Genomic DNA, 18,763 nt, shown 5'->3' on the forward strand with positions numbered 1-18,763 from the left:
TATATAACTGGACAAAGTGGACAACATCCGCTGCCTTCCATCTCATCTCTAAAGAATCCTCCACCAGGACCAGAGGACTTCTAACATATGGAGCTAATTCTAGATTACATGCAAGTCCCCACTCTCTAACAATAACATTTTATTATATCAGTTGCTCTGTTTGGGACCATCAACCTCTAGGAAATATGGCATTTTATGTGCTTCAGAAAACTGAGGCAGCCATTAATGAAGTCCCTCACCTCAAAATCTACAGTACAAATCATTAAGTTACAATCAGTTGAATGTGGTAATTGAATGGTCCATGCAACTGTTCTTACAGAAAACAACAGTGCTTCTTGTATGAGCTCAAAGCTGTCCCGTTAATTCAGCAAAAAAATTTGAAACCTTGAGAGGCAATGGATTGCTGTGTGTGCAGGCCAGGAATAGCAGTTTCACAGCCTGTGCCTTCCTTCACTGTGAGGGGCTTTGGCATTAACTGGGATTCCTGCAAAACAGCACTTACAATAAGGACATTCAAACAACTTCATCTGATACCATTTTGAGCTAATGTTAATCTAACAACTTTGATAATCCTGCACACATTTCACTTTCTCATTACATCTTTGTCCTCACTACTATTCAGGGAAGAACATATCACAAATCTTTGAAAGCTAACAAAAAATAGTTATCTGGATCCAACACTTCATATGCTGATACACCCCATCAGAATTGACCACTTGTCGCAGATGCAATTCTGAAAGTATACATGTAAGATCTCACATCGGTTGGGGAGGAGAACCAAACATCATTTATAAAGGTGTTGAAACCTCTCCTTTTGCTTACTCAACCTATCATGCTAGCGGTGGGTTTGATCTGTTACAAATGGTTTCAGAGTCAGACACCAGGCAATGTGCTAGCAAAGAGGTTGAACCCCGAAGGAGGGTGGACAAGAGGCGGTGTGCCAGCAAAGATGCTGGGCTGCGAAGGGGGTGGATTGGAGGGTCCCACATCGATTGGAGAAGGGAATGAGTGCCAGCGAGGTCGCTGGGTCCCGAAGAGGGTGAATTGTGAGATCCCACGCCATTTAAAGAGGAGAATGAAACACCCTTTATAAGGAGTGTCATCGAGTACGATGGGCCCCGAAGAAGGTCGATTGTGAGATCGCACATTGGTTGGGAAGGAGAACGAAACACCTTTTATAAGAGTGTGGAAACCTCTCCCTAGAAGACGTGTTTTAAAAACTTTGAGGAAAGCCTAAAATAAAACTCAAAGAGGACAATATCTGAGCCATTAAACTCAATAGTGGATGACAGTATAAAAGAAGCTGTGTCGAAGAGGGTAAGATGAAGATACTCAATAGTGGATGACAGTATAAAAGAAGTTGTGTCGAAGAGGGTAAGATGAAGATCAGAGAGTGGTTCTGAGTGAGAGGCATGGAGAGAAATAATGAAGATGTTCATAATCTTGATGAGGCTAAGGTCAATTATAAAGGAGTCAAGGCCTTGCCATTTGTAGTAGGTTCGTAACATACCTCAATTTGTTTTGTTTTGATACATGTAATGCTAATTAGTACGTGGGTTTGTTGATTTAGGGAATGAAACTTTTGAGAAGCTGGGGACTACGGGCACTTCTTCAAACCTTTTGGTGTATTTGACAGATGTATTTCATATGAAAACCATCACTGCCACCACTCTTATGAACATTTTCCACGGCAGCACCAACTTTTCCACTTTGTTTGGAGCATTTCTTTGTGACACTTATTTTGGACGTTACAAGACCTTAGGATATGCCTCCATTGCTTCATTAATGGTACGCCTGCTGCTATTGTTTCACTTTCTCTTATAAAAACATATATAAGGATTGAATAATTTGGTTGCTTTCATGTCCCTGATCACTCGCACAGGGGATGGTTGTACTTACACTGACAGCAACAATTGAGAGGCTGCACCCACCAGACTGTGGAAAGGGCAGTGCCGCAGGCGGGGCTTGCCTAGAGCCAACGCCATGGCAGATAGCATTTCTGTTATTTGGATTGGGACTGCTCATAATCGGAGCTGGGGGTATCAGACCCTGCAACTTGGCGTTTGGAGCCGACCAATTCAATCCCAACACAGCCTCCGGGAAGTTGGGAATAAACAGCTTCTTCAACTGGTACTACTTCACCTTCACATTTGCCATGATCATATCTCTCACCATCATTGTGTATGTCCAAACTGAAGTCAGCTGGGCTTGGGGATTGGCAATCCCTGCGTTCCTCATGTTCCTGTCCTGTGCACTTTTCTTCATGGGTTCTTGGATTTACGTCAAATTGGAACCCCAAGGGAGTCCTTTCACCAGTGTGATGCGAGTCCTAGTGGCTGCTCTCAAGAAAAGGCGCCTGCCTTCGCCGGACCAGCAATGGCCATCTCTTTTTAACCACATTCCCTCAAACTCCATCAATTCCAAGCTTCCTTACACTGATCAATTCAGGTGGGTCTCCACTTTCAAAGTTTGAGTCTTTGGTTAAAAGAGAATAACCCCTTTTATTGCTTTCAGCTTCCTAAACAAGGCGGCAATCATAACCCCAGAAGACAAATTCAAGTCAGATGGCTCTGCAGACGATCCATGGACACTCTGCAGCACACAACAAGTGGAAGAAGTGAAATGCTTGGTGAGAGTGATACCAATATGGGGTGCAGCCATAATGTACCATGTCGCCACCACGCAGCAACAAACATACGTCGTCTTCCAAGCCCTCCAATCCGACAGGCGCTTGTTCTTCGGGAACACTCATTATTTCAAAATCCCAGCCGCCTCCTACACCATATTCACAATGATTGGCCTCACCATCTGGATCCCTTTCTACGACAGAATCGTAGTCCCTTCTCTGCGCCGAATCACCTCTAGAGAAGGCGGCATCACGCTCCTTCAAAAAATGGGGATTGGAATGGTCATTGCCATTGTAACCATGTTCATCTCAGCATTAGTGGAACAAAAGAGGAGGAATCTGGCCCTCACACAGCCCCTGTGCGAAGAAACAGGGAGAAGGGCTGCAATTTCTTCCATGTCTGCGCTCTGGTTGGTCCCTCAACTGACGCTGATTGGGTTGTCCGAGGCGTTCACCGTTATTGCCCAAGTCGAATTTTACTACAAGGAGTTCCCTGAGAACATGAGGAGCATTGGGGGGTCGTTGTCTTTTGTGGGTCTTGCGCTGTCGAACTATTTGAGTGGGTTCATGGTGACGGTGGTGCACAGCCTCACCACCGGCAACTGGCTGCCGGAAGATCTGAACGAGGGGCGATTGGATTATTTCTATTTCATGGTGTCGGGATTGGAAGCCGTGAACTTGGGGTACTTCGTGTTGTGTTCTAAGTGGTACAAGTACAAGGGGAGTGGAAGCCATGGCGTTGATGAGATGGACTTTGGGAAGACAGAATTTGAGAAAACTGTGGTTTATTGAGTGATGACTGCGATTGTGTCGTTATTTGCAGCTTCCTTTCCCGTTTATGTTTTACGAATGAATATTGATAATGTAACGTCAAATCGGATTTTGGTTGGGATTATGTTCTTATATGGACCTTCCTTACTTCTCTTATATGAATCAACATCTTAATGTAATAACCTCTCCCACCATGATTTTGATCCTTATACAGTCAGCCAATCACAAACACATGCACTAAATTTAAATTAAACGTTAAAAATAATATAACTTTTTTTTTTTATCTCTACTACACGCGTTTCAAGGTGATATCTAACCGGCCCAAGTGAATAATATATGCTAATAAATAAGCTCGCTCAATCAGTAACAATTTTCCAAATTTTTTAAGGAAAAAACTTCCTAAAATTAGTGAGACATTAATATTATCTCAACAATTTCAACTCTTTCTCTATTTAAATTAAATGCAATCCACTCATTTTGTCATTAAACCTTGACTTTATAGCCTTTTAAAGTAAATGCGTATAATAAGAGGACTGCATTCATTCTTTTCTTTTACTCTTTGTTTTACTACTTTAAAAAAAAGGGTATGTGACGTAATTATGTGGTATTAACTTATCTTTACTAAAGAACAATTTTTTATAATATGGTCGAAATACATTATGTGTTTTCATTTATGTGCACCAAACGTGTTTAAATTGATTATTGGTTCACCTTTTCTCAGTATTACAAATTTTGATCAATCAAGAAAGCATGTGGGGACGAATTGGTGAGAGGTCATCCTCGTCATTTTACTTTTTCTACTCATAGATTATGGCATTGTGCTCTCTTTCAATATATACCATCAATTATTGATCATATTCTAAAAATATGTACATGAATGAAAGTGACCTTTTTTTTTTTTTTTTTTAATTTTATATATTGCGTATCTTCACCTTTTCATTAGGTTCTAAGTTTTTTTACGAGAATTAATTTGTAAGTTTTGTTCTTATACTTTAAAAAATGATTAACTTAGATACCCGACGTTCAATATGGTAATTAGTAGTTTTTTTAAAATAAAAATCAACAAGTGTATAGCAAAGTCATTGGATGTAACATTCTAAGTTAGGATTTGGATTCCATGTTGGTTGGAAATGGGGACTAGACTTTTTTATAAGGGTGTGGAAACTTATCCGTTAAAACATTCCTTATATTCCAAATCAGATATAAGGAATGTTTCGATTGAAGAGGGAAACAAAACATTTCTTATAAAGGTGTAGAAATCTATCTGTAGTAGACATGTTTTAAAACAGTAAAACTGACTAGGATAGTTAAGGGGCCGAGGTGGACAATATCTGCTAGCGGTGGGCTTGGATTGTTACAAATGATATTAGAGCCAATCACTGAGCAGTTTGCCATCGAGGACATTGGACTCTCAAGGAGGGAGGGTGGATTGTGAGATCTCACATCGGTTAGAGAGAGGAACATAACATTTCTTATAAGCGTGTGGAAACCTCTCTCTAACAGACGCGTTTTAAAACCATGAGGCTGACGGCCATATGTAACGAGTCAAAGCAGATAATATTTACTAAAGGTGGGCTTGGGCTGTTGCAAATAGTATCAAAGTTAGAAATCGAGTGGTGTGACAGCGAGGATGTTTGCTCACAAGGGGGTGGATTGTGAGAGGTGAGATCACACATATAGGTTGCAAAGGGGAACAAAGCATTCCTTATAAGAATGTGAAAATCTCTTTCTAGTAAACACGTTTTAAAACTATGAGGCTGACCGTAATATGTAACCGGCCAAATCGGACAAGTCAAAATTCTAAATTAGAAGGTTTAAGTAGTTGAATTAAAAGAAGATGACATGGAAGCTAGAATTAGATTTGCAACAAAGTAAAAGTATGGGTAAAAATTGTGTGTGTAAAAGTGAGTAGAGTGGGTTGGATTAGATCGGTGGCAGCAACCAAGCAATTGTATAGACCGAAAATGTCCACATGTTATTGACAGAGTCGTGACCAAATTTTGTGGAAATGATCGGAGTTTGTCCTGAGGTTGGCAGTGGGCTGCACTGTAGTGGCGTGGTCCAATTTCGCTACGCAAGCTGACTCCTCTTGTTTAGGCCTTCATCCAGACAAGCAGTGTGAATTGCATTTCCTAAACGACACCACACCATTGAAGTAAGAGACCCCTGTTTTGTATTCTAATCACACTTCAACTTCATCCACAAATATTGGGATAAATACCCCAAACTCGTTCCAAGCTGCAAAGCACACACACAAACTCAAAGAACATGGAGAAAAATGAAGCAGCAGCGCCTCCACAAAACGATGGTGGGGAGACCCAGAAACATTACAGAGGCTGGAAGGCCATGCCTTTTGTCATAGGTGAACTTCGGCTCTGCTCTGTTCTGTGTTCTGTTCTGCTCTGTTCTGTTCTGTTCTGTTTCATGTCTTATTATTGTTTATGTTCTTTTTCCTACAGGGAATGAGACTTTTGAGAAGCTGGGAGCTATTGGAACCTTGGCGAACCTCTTGATTTATCTGACGTCGGTCTTCAACATGAAGAGCATAACAGCAGCAACACTACTCAATATCTTCAATGGCTGCACCAATTTGGTCACTTTGTTGGGAGCTTTCCTCTGTGATACTTACTTTGGGCGCTATAAGACCGTGGGGTTTTCAATTGTCGCTTCTTTCTTGGTACTTTCCCAGATATCCAAACATAAATCCTTTTCCCATTTCCCATCTTCAAATTTTGTATCATTAACGTTTGTTTTCAATTCAAGGGGTTGCTTCTAATTCATTTCACAGCAGTATTCAAGAATTTGCATCCACCGCACTGTATAGCAGATGTGTGTAAAGGGCCAACAGCAGGGCAGATGACTTTTCTAATGGCTGGATTTGGGCTGATGATAATTGGCGCTGGTGGCATTCGACCATGTAATTTGGCGTTTGGAGCTGATCAGTTCAATCCAAATACAGAAGCTGGGAAGAAAGGAATCAACAGCTTTTTCAATTGGTATGTTTTCACCTACACTTTCGCGATGATGATATCACTGACAGTCATAGTTTACGTGCAAACGAACGTCAGCTGGGCTCTGGGATTGGGAATTCCAGCAGCTCTCATGCTCATTGCCTGTATACTCTTCTTCGTGGGCTCTAAAATCTACGTGAAATTGGAAGCCACTGGCAGTCCAATGACCAGCGTTGCACAAGTTTTAGTGGTTGCTATTAAGAAAAGAAAACTCAAGCAACCAGACCAACCATGGCTTTCCCTCTTTGACTACACAACTCCAGGCTCCATTAACTCAAAACTTTCCTATTCAGACCAATTCAGGTATAAAACCCTTAACCCCTTTTACACTTCGAACATATAACTTGACTTAGAGTCGATTTGGAATGACTTTTTTAAAAGACCCGGTGACAACATAAATCGGTGTTTGGTGAACAGATTTCTGGACAAAGCAGCAATTATAACTGAAGAGGACCAAATAAAGGAGGATGGATCAGCAGCAGATCCATGGAGGCTTTGCAGTATGCAGCAAGTGGAAGAAGTGAAGTGTTTGATGAGAGTGCTACCAATATGGATGTCAGGAGTTCTATACTTTGTTGCTCAGTTACAACTACAAACTTATGCAGTATTTCAAGCCCTTCAGTCAAACAGGCGCCTAGGAAACTTCACAATCCCAGCTGCATCCTACACAGTCTTCGCAATGCTAAGCCTCAGCTTTTGGCTCCCCATCTACGACAGAATCATAGTCCCTTTCCTTCAAAAAGTCACCAAAAAAGAAGGCGGAATCACCACTCTCCAAAGGCAAGGGATTGGCATTTTTTTGGCCATACTCACAATGCTTTTGTCTGCCATAGTTGAAGATCGAAGAAGAATCATTGCTCTTACAAAGCCAACAGTGGGAATTGAGCCACGAAAAGGGGCAATTTCATCGATGTCAGCTTCGTGGCTGATTCCTCAGCTCTTATTATATGGGTTGTCTGATGGGTTTGGGGCAGTGAGCCAATTGGAATTTTACTACAAGCAATTCCCAGAGAATATGAGGAGCATTGGAGGGTCAATGTTCTTTTGCGCCATGGCAGTTGCTAGCTATTTGAATGGGCTGTTGATAACAGTGGTTCATAGGATGAGCAGAGGATCCAAGTATGGAGATTGGTTGCCTGAGGATCTCAACAAGGGGAGATTGGATTACTTTTATTACTTCGTTGGTGGCATTGAGTTACTCAATTTGTGCTACTTTCTGGTTTGTGCAAAGTGGTACAAATATAAAGAGGCTCCCCAAAATGCCTCTGAAATTCACATGGCATCAAAACAACCAGAGAAAAGTAGTGTTTAGTATACAAATATCTTCAGGGCTTAAGCAACGAGCAAACTAACCCTGTTTCCAGATGTAGATCTTAGAGGTCATAAATTATTAAGAGTGGCATGGCAGTGTAGAGTAAATCTTACAAAACCAGGTGACTGTGGAGGGCCATCCTTGTCTGACATTGATCCACACAAAACAAGAAAAAATGGAAAAAAAATTTCGCAGCTTTGTGTTCGGCTTTAGTTTGCCTTTTCAAGCTTCAACACCACAAACTTTGATGGGATAATCACCAGAATATTACCATTTATACCAAGTGCGTGAATGGATTGAGTAAGACTTTCATAAATTTTACGCGTGATATGGTTCACTTTTGATATAATTCAAGTCGTCATTGCTTTGGTTTGATTTCACTCAAAAGATTACATGTTAGAGATATTGTCCTCCATTGTATAGATGTAGGTTTTCCTTGTCGGACCAAAGTTTGCATTCCCAATAATTATTATTCTATTATCTAATGTCGACTCATTCTATGGTCTAGAGGTACCTTAACTAACTCAAACTGGCTCTAGAGCAGGCTCATATGAACATATTAACGTCGATTAGGTGGGTGCACATTCTGATCAAAGCCAACCAATAAAGGTTGAAACCAAATTAAGATGAGTAGTTGAAAATAATTGAGTTTTATTAAGACGTTAAGAATTCAACACGTTTGCCTTTTTCGATAATTTGATAGCCATTTTGTTGTAAAGTGACGAGGCCAGATTGTAGGCTGGATATCCTATGGCTATATATAGAGTATGGACCCAATTCATCCTAAAATGGTCGAACGTATCTATTTCAGATTGCTGTATGTGTTCCTCCATCTTAGAGGTAGCAATAGAAATGGTGTCATTATCAACGTTATCAAATCCAGCGAGCATACATGTTTAGTGTGATTGGTGGCCTCAACTTAGGGATTCATTTTATTGCCCATTATTCTTATCCTAGTTGTGCACTGTTAATGGTATTATTTGAGTCATTTCGAAATCTCCAAAGTTCTTTAGAGTTGGAGCAGGAAATTAAGATTTGTAGCTACAAAAAGTTGATCATAAATATTGATCGTTATGAAAGTTTTCAACTCAAAAAAAATATGGCTATTCTAACAGTTATAATAAGATCATTTTGCTTTTCAGCTCAAGAAACACAAAAAAATGCTTTCTCAAGTTAACTACGTGATGGAAAAGTTTCGGAAAATTAAGGACGGGTAGAAACGAGTAAATTAGGTATTCTTTAATAGATATTAGGACGATTAAGAATAATATTAAAACAAAAAACTTTGTTGTGTTCGTACAGCAGTTTTCACTTTAGAACTAACGCAGTTGCCATAATTTACAGCTAGAGTTTTGTGTCACACTGTGTAAGCTTGCTGAATTGTATCAATGTCAAGTCCTTTCAGCCTCACCACTGATTCAACATGGCCTTTCAGGGTGTGTAGTTCCCTCAACCTGAAACAAATAGCCCAAGAAGAACACTGAGAAATGAAGCATATTGATGCAGAAGCTAAGCCATTCTATTCTAAATATGAAGTACTTCCATCCTGAGAGGTTTATAATCGAACCATCTTGATGTTGTGCCTTGCAAAAGAAAAATGTATATCTAAAACAATTACTTCTTCAGGTTCGGTGCATACCTTGCAATTTCTGCTCTCCTTTTGGCTTCTTCAGCCATCTGATTGAGCTCAGTGAAATGGGTCCGGTCATGGAACATCTTGGCATCAGGTGCTTGCAATCCATGTAGTGTTCTTTGAGCATGAGCCCATTGGAGCTCCCGTTGTTCCTTCCCGAAGTCCTTTTGCCTCGTAAAGGCAATCTACATGCCAAGACACGACTTGATCACGACACAAGTAACAGGAAAATCACATAATGTAACTCAGCAGGGAGAGAGAAATACCCTTTGTTCAATAACAAGGTCCCAAGCCCTCCCACTCAAAACATATCGTATAAAGAATTTAATGAGATCAAGTGGGATGTAAAAGATGATGTTGTAAAGCCAGATTACACCAGCCCAACCCCATCCAATTCCTTCAATGGCAGCAAAGCTCCAGTTTGCATAAACAGCAATTAAAGTAGCAATCTGTCCAGGAAGGAAAAAACCAGTTCAGTTCTAATCATAACCTTAGCAAACAAATTTCTGTATTGAAGTTTATTGGCAGTCCACTTACCAGCTGTGCAACCAGAAAAGCCGCAACCAGTAATAGTCCAGGACGTTCCACATAAGACCAACTTCGAGAGCGTGTAACAAATATAAGAGCCTGACTTATAGTGCTTACTTGCAGATAAATAGCGGAGGCAAGTTTCCTAATGTCATCGTGAGCAGTTTTCTCAAGAGTTGCCACACCAAAGATTCGCTGAAAAAGAGAAAATAAATGGCTAAACAACATCATAGAAGATCACTAGTTGTAAAAACAATTGACAAGATAACACTACTGTTGGCTGTCAACTCGAATCATAGAGTTTAATGCAAATTTTCAATAACAAATGCAGCTATCTTACTGGAAAAAAGTCGGTCTTATAGGCTGCCCAAAAGAAGATAACAGTCATCATTGCCATGTAGCCGCCAAGTATAATGCCGGTTGTAAAAATTTCCGCCAGCTTCCAGCTATCAGGCAAAGGAGATGGTTTCACTCTGTCCTTAGATATAGTCATTATTGTACCTATTATCAAAGTTCCAACAATTAATCGAATTATGTTCTTAGTTGTTAAAAGTATGAACTTGAAAAACATTTGCAATTTGCTCTACAACAAGCCAATTATCTTTTAAGAAATTCATATTCTAACCAGAAGCTGCAACAAGTAATATTTATAGCATTGAAGGAAATTGCTAGTTTCACACATCTTAACAAGGAGATATAAGTTGGTTGGAAACTTGCAGTGTTTACGACTTAATCTAAGAGTAGACTCACGATGGAGCTATATGATGCTAATGGCAACATATTTTAGAAAAAAAAAAAATAGAAGAGGAAGTACGAACCATCATTGAGAATGGCAATGATGAGCACCATAAAAGGTGGAAAGTCAAATTTCCATATGAGAGCCAGCAACATGAAACCAAGCTGTTGACAAGCAACATACAAGATGAAAACATTTCTAGACCATAATATCAGAAAACACATGAATGAATGGATTAACAGAACGAATATAGAGATGCCAGGAATTCGAATGTGAGCAGAACCATCATTTACTTACCACTATACGAATAGTGATTGAAACTGCATATATCTGCCACATACAGAAATTCAGTAAGTATATCATCAAATACCTCTTCCATATTTTATAGTAAAAAAAACAGAAGAAGAAGAAGATTACTACAATACAGCAATACATACTTGTAAAATTTGTGGAAGTGAAGTTGAAGCAACATCAATAGTAACTTTTCAAGCAAGAATGGAGAAAGCTAAACATGAGATACGAAATGATCTGCTTACAGTGTAATTTTTCATCCTCTGAAAGATTGCTCGGCTGGTCAAAACAGCACTAATGATAACACTCAAACCAGGCTCTGTGAGGACTATGTCTGAAGCACTACGAGCAGCATCGGTGGCATCAGCAACAGCAATGCCTATGTCTGCTTTTTTAAGGGCGGGAGCATCATTTACTCCATCGCCAGTCATTCCACAGATATGTTTCCTTGCCTGCAGGCGCTTTACAATCTCATATTTGTGCTCTGGATCGAACAATAGCAATGACACAACAAGAGCATGTTACTTGTATGAATATCATGACTTCAAGAACTCTATATTTTAGAAATGAAGAAAACTCATTGGAATATAGAAAATATACCAGGGAAAACACCAGCAAAGCCATCAGCTTTTTCTATCAGCTCATCAACAGGTAAAGCAGCAATAGACTCATCCTTGTCCTGACCTAATAAAGCAGATGAGGGATACATGTTGGTTCCCATCCCCAAGCGACGTCCTGTTTCCTTACCAATAGCCAGCTGGTCACCTAAAAAGCAAAAAGGGTCAGAATCACATAAGCTAGGGCATACTACTCCCCAAGTCCATGACAACAAACACAAAAAACTAGTTAAACACGTTTTTGGATTTTTCTTAAATGGAGAAATCAACATATCCGTAGCCTAACATTTATATCGTGTTCCCCTCTTAGTCTTTCATTTATAGCTTTACTCTCAATCAAACAAATAGGTAATAGCCTGACACTCCATCCAAGGTTAAATTGAAGGCATACAAAAAAACAGAGGATAATGGCATCCAAGGTAAATCCATGCCTTAGATAAAAATTATATGCAAGCATATTTAACCCCGGTTCAGAGGTTATGATATTCAGTATATTCTCTACATTAACAAAATGGCTATCAAAAATAAACGTACCAGTGATCATCTTCACATTCACTCCAAGGTTTAAGGCCCTCCTTATTGTCTCTGCACTATCATGCCTTGGTGGGTCAAACAGTGGCAGAAGGCCAACAAACTGCCATGGACCTCCAGCACTCTCCTTCCTACCATCTGGAACTTCCTGTGTGTATAAATGATAACAAAACCAGTAAAAATATATGATAAAATTAAATTAATTACAAGGAACAGTCATCAATTGAGACACTAAATACCTGGTATGCGACAGCTAGAGAGCGTAAACCTCGTTCTGCAAACTTATCTATCACAGCATGAACTTTGCGCTCAATCTCCGACTTATTGTGTGCAAGGTTCAAAATCTAGGATCATAATCAACAAGAAAACAGTATTGTGCGTTGAGACTAATCATTTTTCTCATTCTAATTGGAAAAAAAAGAAACATCAATATAACCTAAAAGGGCAGATATATACCTGCTCTGGTGCACCTTTGCTGACTCTATGCATTTTACCCTCGTGGTCTATGTAAGTCAATGCAGTCCGCTTATCAGTAGGGTTAAATGGAAGGAAGTGTACTTCTTGAATACCGGCACGAGCCTTTCAGAAACAAGAAATAGACGAACATATTACACTCAGTAGTTACATACAAAATGAACTACTTGCAACAAAACATGTACAAGTCATTAAAACCTCTTTTGGGTCAGCAAGCATCCCAACAATAGCAGTATCAATAGCATCTTGATTTTCCATTCTTGATGCCCGGGCTGCCATTAGAACCACAGTATCCACATCCACTCCTTTAGCAAAAACCTAAAGTTTTCATGTCAGATATCCCATTTTGAATGACCTAGTGTTAGTGGGATGAACGATATATAATTAAATAAGTTGAAGAAAACTACATTTCCTTACTGACCTCAACAAGATTTTTGTCGACAGTTAGCTTGTTTAATGTAAGTGTTCCAGTCTTATCACTGCAAAGCACATCCATACCTGCCATCTCTTCAATTGCAGTCATCCTCTTTGTGATAGCACCCTAAAAGTAGTTATTACAATATCTCGATTATTCATTTTTCATAGTTGAATTATACAAAACAGGAAATCTTGGAATCCTAGCGAACCTGCTGAGATAACCTATGAGAGCCAATAGCCATGGTCACAGAGAGGACTGTGGGCATGGCAATTGGAATTCCTCCAATCAGAAGCACGAGAAGATTGTCAATTCCAGGACGATATTCACGATCTTGAATTGGGTACATGACAATAATTTCTGTAATCATCCCCAAAGCAATTGAACATATGCAGAAGTTCCCGATTGCAGTTAAGACCTACAAGACAAGGAATGGGGGGAAATTAGGATTGGTTTCGGTATAATTCTAAAACTTCCACAAAATGAACTGTAAAATACAATATAAATCATGTTATACTTGATAACAAAATCCTACTGTTTTTGTAATGAAAGTCGTTCTTGAAAACTATCCTACCAAATAAGCTTCAACTTAAAATATAAAAAATTAACTGCTTTGATTTATGTTTCTAAAGATGACTTCTAAACATGCCCTTATTCAACACATAAATAATCTAAATAAATAAAGTAAATCTACACGGAACATAATTTACCAAAAGCCTTCTTTACCTTCTGGAAGTGTCCCACTTGATTAGTAGTGTCAACAAGGTGAGCTGCTTTACCAAAGAAAGTATGAACACCAGTGGCAATGACCACCGCTTCAATCTCTCCCTGTTTACAAGTAGAACCAGAATATATGCCATCACCCGGACCTTTCGTAACAGGAAGAGACTCGCCTGTAAGAGCAGACTGCAAAATTCGAAGGAGAATTTAGAAAATTTAGTTTTTTGGAAAACTAATACCATAATGAAAAAAGTGTATACATTAAGTCAGTAAACATGATCTTACCTGATCAATTTTCAATGGATCCCCTTCTAGAAGACGAGCATCAGCTGGAATTATATCCCCAAGTTTGATACTTATAATATCACCAGGAACTAAAACCGAAGCATCTTGCACACTCCACCTTCCATCTCGGAGAATCTTTTATCAACATACATCGAAAAGAAAAAGATTAAATAAGACATAATAATTTGTCGAAAGAGATGGAGGAGAAGTAGACCCATTACTTGGACATATGGTTGCACAACCGCTCGAAATAATAAAGGAATTAGAAATACCTTGGCTTGGGGAGCTAAGCTAGCCATTAGAGCAGCTGCAGCGTTACCGGCATTGTTTTCCTCAATAAAACTAATTGTTGAGTTGATAAGCAACAGGGCGACAATACCAACAAAATCTTGCCAGTCAGGAGGCTTTCCCTGCGCAAGAACGTATCATGTAATCTTTGTACAAGGACAGAGGGTAACAATCTTCAAAAAACATTCCAAGATGAGATATACTGAGACAAATGAATGTTCAAACCGAAGAGCTAAGCACTTACTCCACCATTTGCGAGTGCAATAGCCATAATAGCAGCAGCTTCCATAACCCATGAGAGGGGATTCCACATAAACCCCAAAAACTTCAAGAATTTACTTTCCTTGAAAAATATCAGGATGAGAAGCAGAACGTGATTAGCACTTTAATTGCTACATAACAAGATTGTCAATATTAGAGGGGAGACATTGATTACCTTCTTCTCCTCAAGCTTGTTGTGACCAAAAATTACAAGCCGTTCCTCAGCAGCCGCTGTGGTAAGACCCTCTTTGCTACATCTCAGATTATCAAAAACCTCCTCGATGGGTATGTTTTCCTGCAATCACATGGTTCTGAAAGTGAGCGATAGGGAATTACTCCCAGATAATAACAGGGAATGGTGAATAAATTGTATAGATCTGTTACCAAGTCCACAGTTTCCTTCAACAGAGCCTCCAAAACCTCAGGCTTCTCGCCCTTTTCTTCCATTTTCCTTTGAAATTATAACCTCTCTTCAAAATCACTAATTCACTCTGCCCACAAACATAAAATGGTCACCAGACACTTAAACCAAACAACCGAATACAAGACAAGAAAGTGTTTTCTAAAGTTACCTAAGCAACAAAAGGACAGCAAACCGAGCTGGAAAAGTTAGCGACAGTTTGAAGCCTATCAACGGTGAAGGTTTCTGGAGGAAAAAATGAGAAGTTTCCCACCAGCTTCCAAAAATCACAAATTTGCAGTAACAGAGAGCAACTGCATGTAGCGTTTAGAGCAGGAGCAGAATCAGTTGATTAAGATAATATTAAAGCACCCATTAAGTAAGCTTTATAGAAAGTCCAAAACTTCAAACCTTACCAGAACTCTAATGAAAAAAAATGTCATTAATATATCCACTCAATGTGGTCATTTGATGCATTCATCTTTTCTTTTCCCTTTTTTACTCAAGTGGTAATTAAATTAGAGCATTTAATTAGAATTATTTAGAACTGATAGAATAGAAATGTGAGTTTAATATCAAACTTAAAAGGAAACAAAAGAGTAAGAAATGAATATGTACTGGTCAACATTAACGGAAATTCTATTTGTTTCGCCCAAGAAAAAGTATTGGAAGGATGAATATAATTTTACATTCAAGTTTTTTTTTTTAGTATGAGCATGAAAAATTTAAAGAGTATATGTCAATTAAAATTCACAATTATTTTTAAAAAATAAATAATAGAAATGTTTTAATTTATATTTTTAATCTGCAGCAAATTCCAATTCCCCTTGGGAACTCGAAAAGGCATATTTCTCATTCTCAATAAACCCAACAATATTTTATCATTTTAGTTCGACCAGAGGCTTCGCGCCCTGCACAATATATTTTTTTATTAAAAAAAAAGTTACCCCTACCCATTTCTGGATTGAAGTTTTATTTCAGATTTTAAAATACGACAATTAAAAATGTAAAGAAAAAAGGATTATGATAATAATAAAACACGAAAAACAGAAGATATCTACGGAATTGAACTCAGGATTGATAACAGTTCAGAGTTGAAACCCTCAACAAGAACTAAAAAAGCAAGGCGCGAAGGAAGAAATACCCACATTGCTATGTGAGACTCAAATCCGAATGCCAGATATTGATTTGCAGCAGCGATGGTGAGAAAGATTGAGATGACTTCAGTTCCGGCTTCAGTATTTGTGGTCGAACACTCTGGTCCAGCTTTCCGCAGTTGAATCGCAGGAACTCGACCTAATCTCTCACCGGAAGAAAATGAACACACTCGATTCAGGCCCTCGTTTAGGCATCCACGGGATAAGAACTTCAATCCGAACAATCACTGAGTAAAGTAAACCGAAGGCGTGCGACTGGTAAGGCAGAGAAGGAAGAAACTGAAAGTGGTTATGTTGGGTTAATGGAAGGAATGGAGGAGAGAGAGCGCAAGCGGGAATGGACGAATATGGAGAACGTGAAGGGATAGAGAAGAGATGAGGTACGGTTGAGTGAGAAATAGAGAAAGTTGTGAGTGAGGGGGAGAAAGAGAATGTGAAGGGAAGAATGAAAAGATATGGCCAGTCGTGAGATAGAGAAAATGACATGGACATGGGTCATAAATGAACGTACAAATCTAGACTCTTACCATAATAGACGTATTTTAAAAAAATATGATTATTTGATTATTTTATATTTTAAAAGAAAATCAAAGAATACTATTCGAGCCCGTCAAAGAGATTCATGTTAACCTACAAATTAGGTAATATATTAAATTAAGATGGTTGGGAAATCGGGAGATGTCATGCTTATATTGCAGTTTGGTCATCTAAGTCGTGCATATTTATGGTTGTACCTACCCTTCTAATTCAACCACTAGATTTATAAAATGGGATAGATGATGGTGTGACATTTGGTTTCTCTAAATTCATTTAATTATTATTTAAAGAGAAAATTAGAATAAATAAACATTCTAGAATTTAGAAGGAATAGATATAGATAAAGTTTGTAGCATCTTTTAATTAGCTTGGAAATGCGAAGGGGGAATTGCTTCCAGTGGTCTGTGCGTATATCGAGGCCAATCTACTAAAGGCGTCCTCCAATTTCCAACGTAAATTTTAGGGCTTTCTTAAAAGGCCGCCCATACTCGGCGGTGGTGCTTGCATTATTACCGCTTCCCATCTTCCTCTGTCCCTCTCGCTTCCTTTTCTTATTTAAATATTAAATGCAAACAAATTAATTCCATTTTTTTCCATTAATGGAATTAGTTGTCAAGAACTCAAAAGCCCAACACGATATGGAGACATATTTATTATATACACTCTATTAATAAAAAATACTTAATTTAATAAAAATACTATTTTGTCTCCAAATCTTCCCTAAACTCAAAAATACATTCAATTTTATAAATAATTTCATAATGGATGAGAGGTTGATATAAGGTTTTCATATATATATATATATATATATATATATATATATATATTTTAGAAACTGTAAATTAAATTTAAAATAAAAGAAAGATATAATGATAATTCAATAAAAGCTGGGTGGTTTGGACAAATGGTCAAAGACGTGTTGGACTGGGTATGACCTTGAGTCAACGAGAGACTTGAGAAATTTAGGAATATATATAATTCCACCTTTCAAGTCGGTTGCAATTTAAACATTTAAGATGAAGTAAAACAATTTTGTTAGAAATGAATATTTGTTGTCGTATATATTCGTCTCAACACTTTGAACCTAAATTATTGAATAGACATCAATTATTATTCTATTAAATAATAATACTGATAATTTTTATTATAATTTAAATAGTATGTTTACTTTATCAATTAATATAATCTATATTCCATGGTTAAGATTTACAAATTTATTAAAATAAAATTGAAAAAGAAAACATCAAATGAAATTTAAAATCAATTACCATGTTGGGCGTTATAGTTTATTAATTTTTCTAAATTCTAAAATTTGAAAGTAAAATTGATATAAACAAATTCATTGTGAAGTATTATCTTAATCGAAAATGGCAATAAAAGGAGAAGAATAAGGGAGAAAGAATAGGCCAAAAGAGTGGACCCCGGAGCCACGTGTTTGGATTTGATTTGGTAGGAGAATGTGTACGGTCGGAAAAACCATATAAAATATTAAGTAAGCGACAAATAAAACAGAGGATTTTCACGTGATGGCGCTAGGTTCCGTATCCAAACACGCATCTCCCGTACAAGACCGTGGTACCTGCTTCGCTAGCAACAAACGGCAGCACGCGGTCCGTGATCCCGGTGGCCTTGATTGGCGCGGCGCCGGCCTTTGCCTCCGCCAATTGTAAACATTCGCGCTTCACGAGCGTGAAATCCACGCCATACTCTATTCATAATCTCCTTAAATTCTCTTTTTTACCTAGAGATTTAATTAAAAACCTTCAAATTATAATAACTAAATTAATTAAATTGGGTTAAATTTGTAAACTTGATCCTATAATTTTGATTAAAATTTAGCTTCAATTTAAGTACCAATAAATTAATCAATGGAATGAGCTTGATTTTACATTTAATTGTGCGTGGGCTTATTTCACTCACTAATATTTATCATCTAGTTGTTTTGTATGTATATTTATATTCAACTCGAGGGCCGTAAAACGATTTTCACGCGGGCTTGGCTTCTTCTAGCCTATATTGGTCGTGTCATGTTGATATCATATGTTAAATTGATCATGGACATAATTTAACCGGTTTATTTTGAAATAAAATAAAAAAAATGAAAAAAAAAACCCACCTTTTTTTAATTCAACAAAAAGGGCATTGGAAACAACAAAATTAAGATATTTAG

At 38.1% G+C, this 18,763-nt stretch overlaps 3 protein-coding genes across 3 annotated transcripts; 2 read left to right on the top strand and 1 right to left on the bottom strand.

Moving 5' to 3' along the window:
• The first annotated feature begins 1,350 nt into the window (after nt 1-1,350).
• LOC111485624 (protein NRT1/ PTR FAMILY 2.10-like) lies at nt 1,351-3,565 on the top strand. The gene is made up of 4 exons (XM_023132589.1): nt 1,351-1,497; nt 1,571-1,788; nt 1,883-2,448; nt 2,515-3,565. Exons 1-4 carry the CDS (start codon nt 1,413-1,415, stop codon nt 3,416-3,418), a joined length of 1,773 nt encoding a protein of 590 aa, XP_022988357.1. The 5' UTR covers nt 1,351-1,412; the 3' UTR covers nt 3,419-3,565.
• Nucleotides 3,566-5,334: 1,769 nt separating this feature from the next.
• Nucleotides 5,335-8,142, top strand: LOC111485625 (protein NRT1/ PTR FAMILY 2.9-like). The gene is made up of 4 exons (XM_023132590.1): nt 5,335-5,759; nt 5,857-6,074; nt 6,161-6,711; nt 6,826-8,142. The coding sequence occupies exons 1-4, from the start codon at nt 5,666-5,668 to the stop codon at nt 7,718-7,720; spliced, it is 1,758 nt and encodes a 585-aa protein (XP_022988358.1). The 5' UTR covers nt 5,335-5,665; the 3' UTR covers nt 7,721-8,142.
• Nucleotides 8,143-8,948: 806 nt separating this feature from the next.
• LOC111485609 (ATPase 11, plasma membrane-type-like) lies at nt 8,949-16,488 on the bottom strand. Its single transcript, XM_023132566.1, has 23 exons — nt 16,048-16,488; nt 15,072-15,213; nt 14,884-14,990; nt 14,675-14,794; nt 14,483-14,581; nt 14,223-14,360; nt 13,951-14,085; nt 13,672-13,851; nt 13,157-13,363; nt 12,952-13,071; nt 12,729-12,848; nt 12,513-12,635; nt 12,296-12,400; nt 12,060-12,204; nt 11,509-11,673; nt 11,154-11,392; nt 10,915-10,947; nt 10,700-10,781; nt 10,222-10,382; nt 9,891-10,076; nt 9,620-9,802; nt 9,360-9,538; nt 8,949-9,174 (listed from the first exon to the last, which is right to left on the bottom strand). Exons 3-23 carry the CDS (start codon nt 14,944-14,946, stop codon nt 9,078-9,080), a joined length of 2,880 nt encoding a protein of 959 aa, XP_022988334.1. The 5' UTR covers nt 14,947-14,990; nt 15,072-15,213; nt 16,048-16,488; the 3' UTR covers nt 8,949-9,077.
• Nucleotides 16,489-18,763: the final 2,275 nt, after the last annotated feature.

Source organism: Cucurbita maxima, unplaced genomic scaffold (assembly GCF_002738345.1).
Source record: "Cucurbita maxima cultivar Rimu unplaced genomic scaffold, Cmax_1.0 Cma_Scf00010, whole genome shotgun sequence".
Classification (NCBI taxonomy): Eukaryota; Viridiplantae; Streptophyta; class Magnoliopsida; order Cucurbitales; family Cucurbitaceae; genus Cucurbita; species Cucurbita maxima.

What these genes read in the sequence shown, in the direction of transcription:
- LOC111485625 (XM_023132590.1), top strand. Translation starts at nt 5,666, where the DNA reads ATGGAGAAAAATGAAGCAGCAGCGCCTCCACAAAACGATGGTGGGGAG. An exon ending in GGCCATGCCTTTTGTCATAG is followed by an intron (nt 5,760 to 5,856) that starts GTGAACTTCGGC and finishes TTTTTCCTACAG; the next exon opens with GGAATGAGACTTTTGAGAAG. An exon ending in CAATTGTCGCTTCTTTCTTG is followed by an intron (nt 6,075 to 6,160) that starts GTACTTTCCCAG and finishes TTTCAATTCAAG; the next exon opens with GGGTTGCTTCTAATTCATTT.
- LOC111485624 (XM_023132589.1), top strand. Translation starts at nt 1,413, where the DNA reads ATGGAGAGAAATAATGAAGATGTTCATAATCTTGATGAGGCTAAGGTC. An exon ending in GGCCTTGCCATTTGTAGTAG is followed by an intron (nt 1,498 to 1,570) that starts GTTCGTAACATA and finishes TTGTTGATTTAG; the next exon opens with GGAATGAAACTTTTGAGAAG. An exon ending in CCTTACACTGATCAATTCAG is followed by an intron (nt 2,449 to 2,514) that starts GTGGGTCTCCAC and finishes TATTGCTTTCAG; the next exon opens with CTTCCTAAACAAGGCGGCAA.
- LOC111485609 (XM_023132566.1), bottom strand. Translation starts at nt 14,946, where the DNA reads ATGGAAGAAAAGGGCGAGAAGCCTGAGGTTTTGGAGGCTCTGTTGAAG. An exon ending in TCGACAAAAATCTTGTTGAG is followed by an intron (nt 12,849 to 12,951) that starts GTCAGTAAGGAA and finishes TGAAAACTTTAG; the next exon opens with GTTTTTGCTAAAGGAGTGGA. An exon ending in ATAAGACCGACTTTTTTCCA is followed by an intron (nt 10,077 to 10,221) that starts GTAAGATAGCTG and finishes TCTCTTTTTCAG; the next exon opens with CGAATCTTTGGTGTGGCAAC.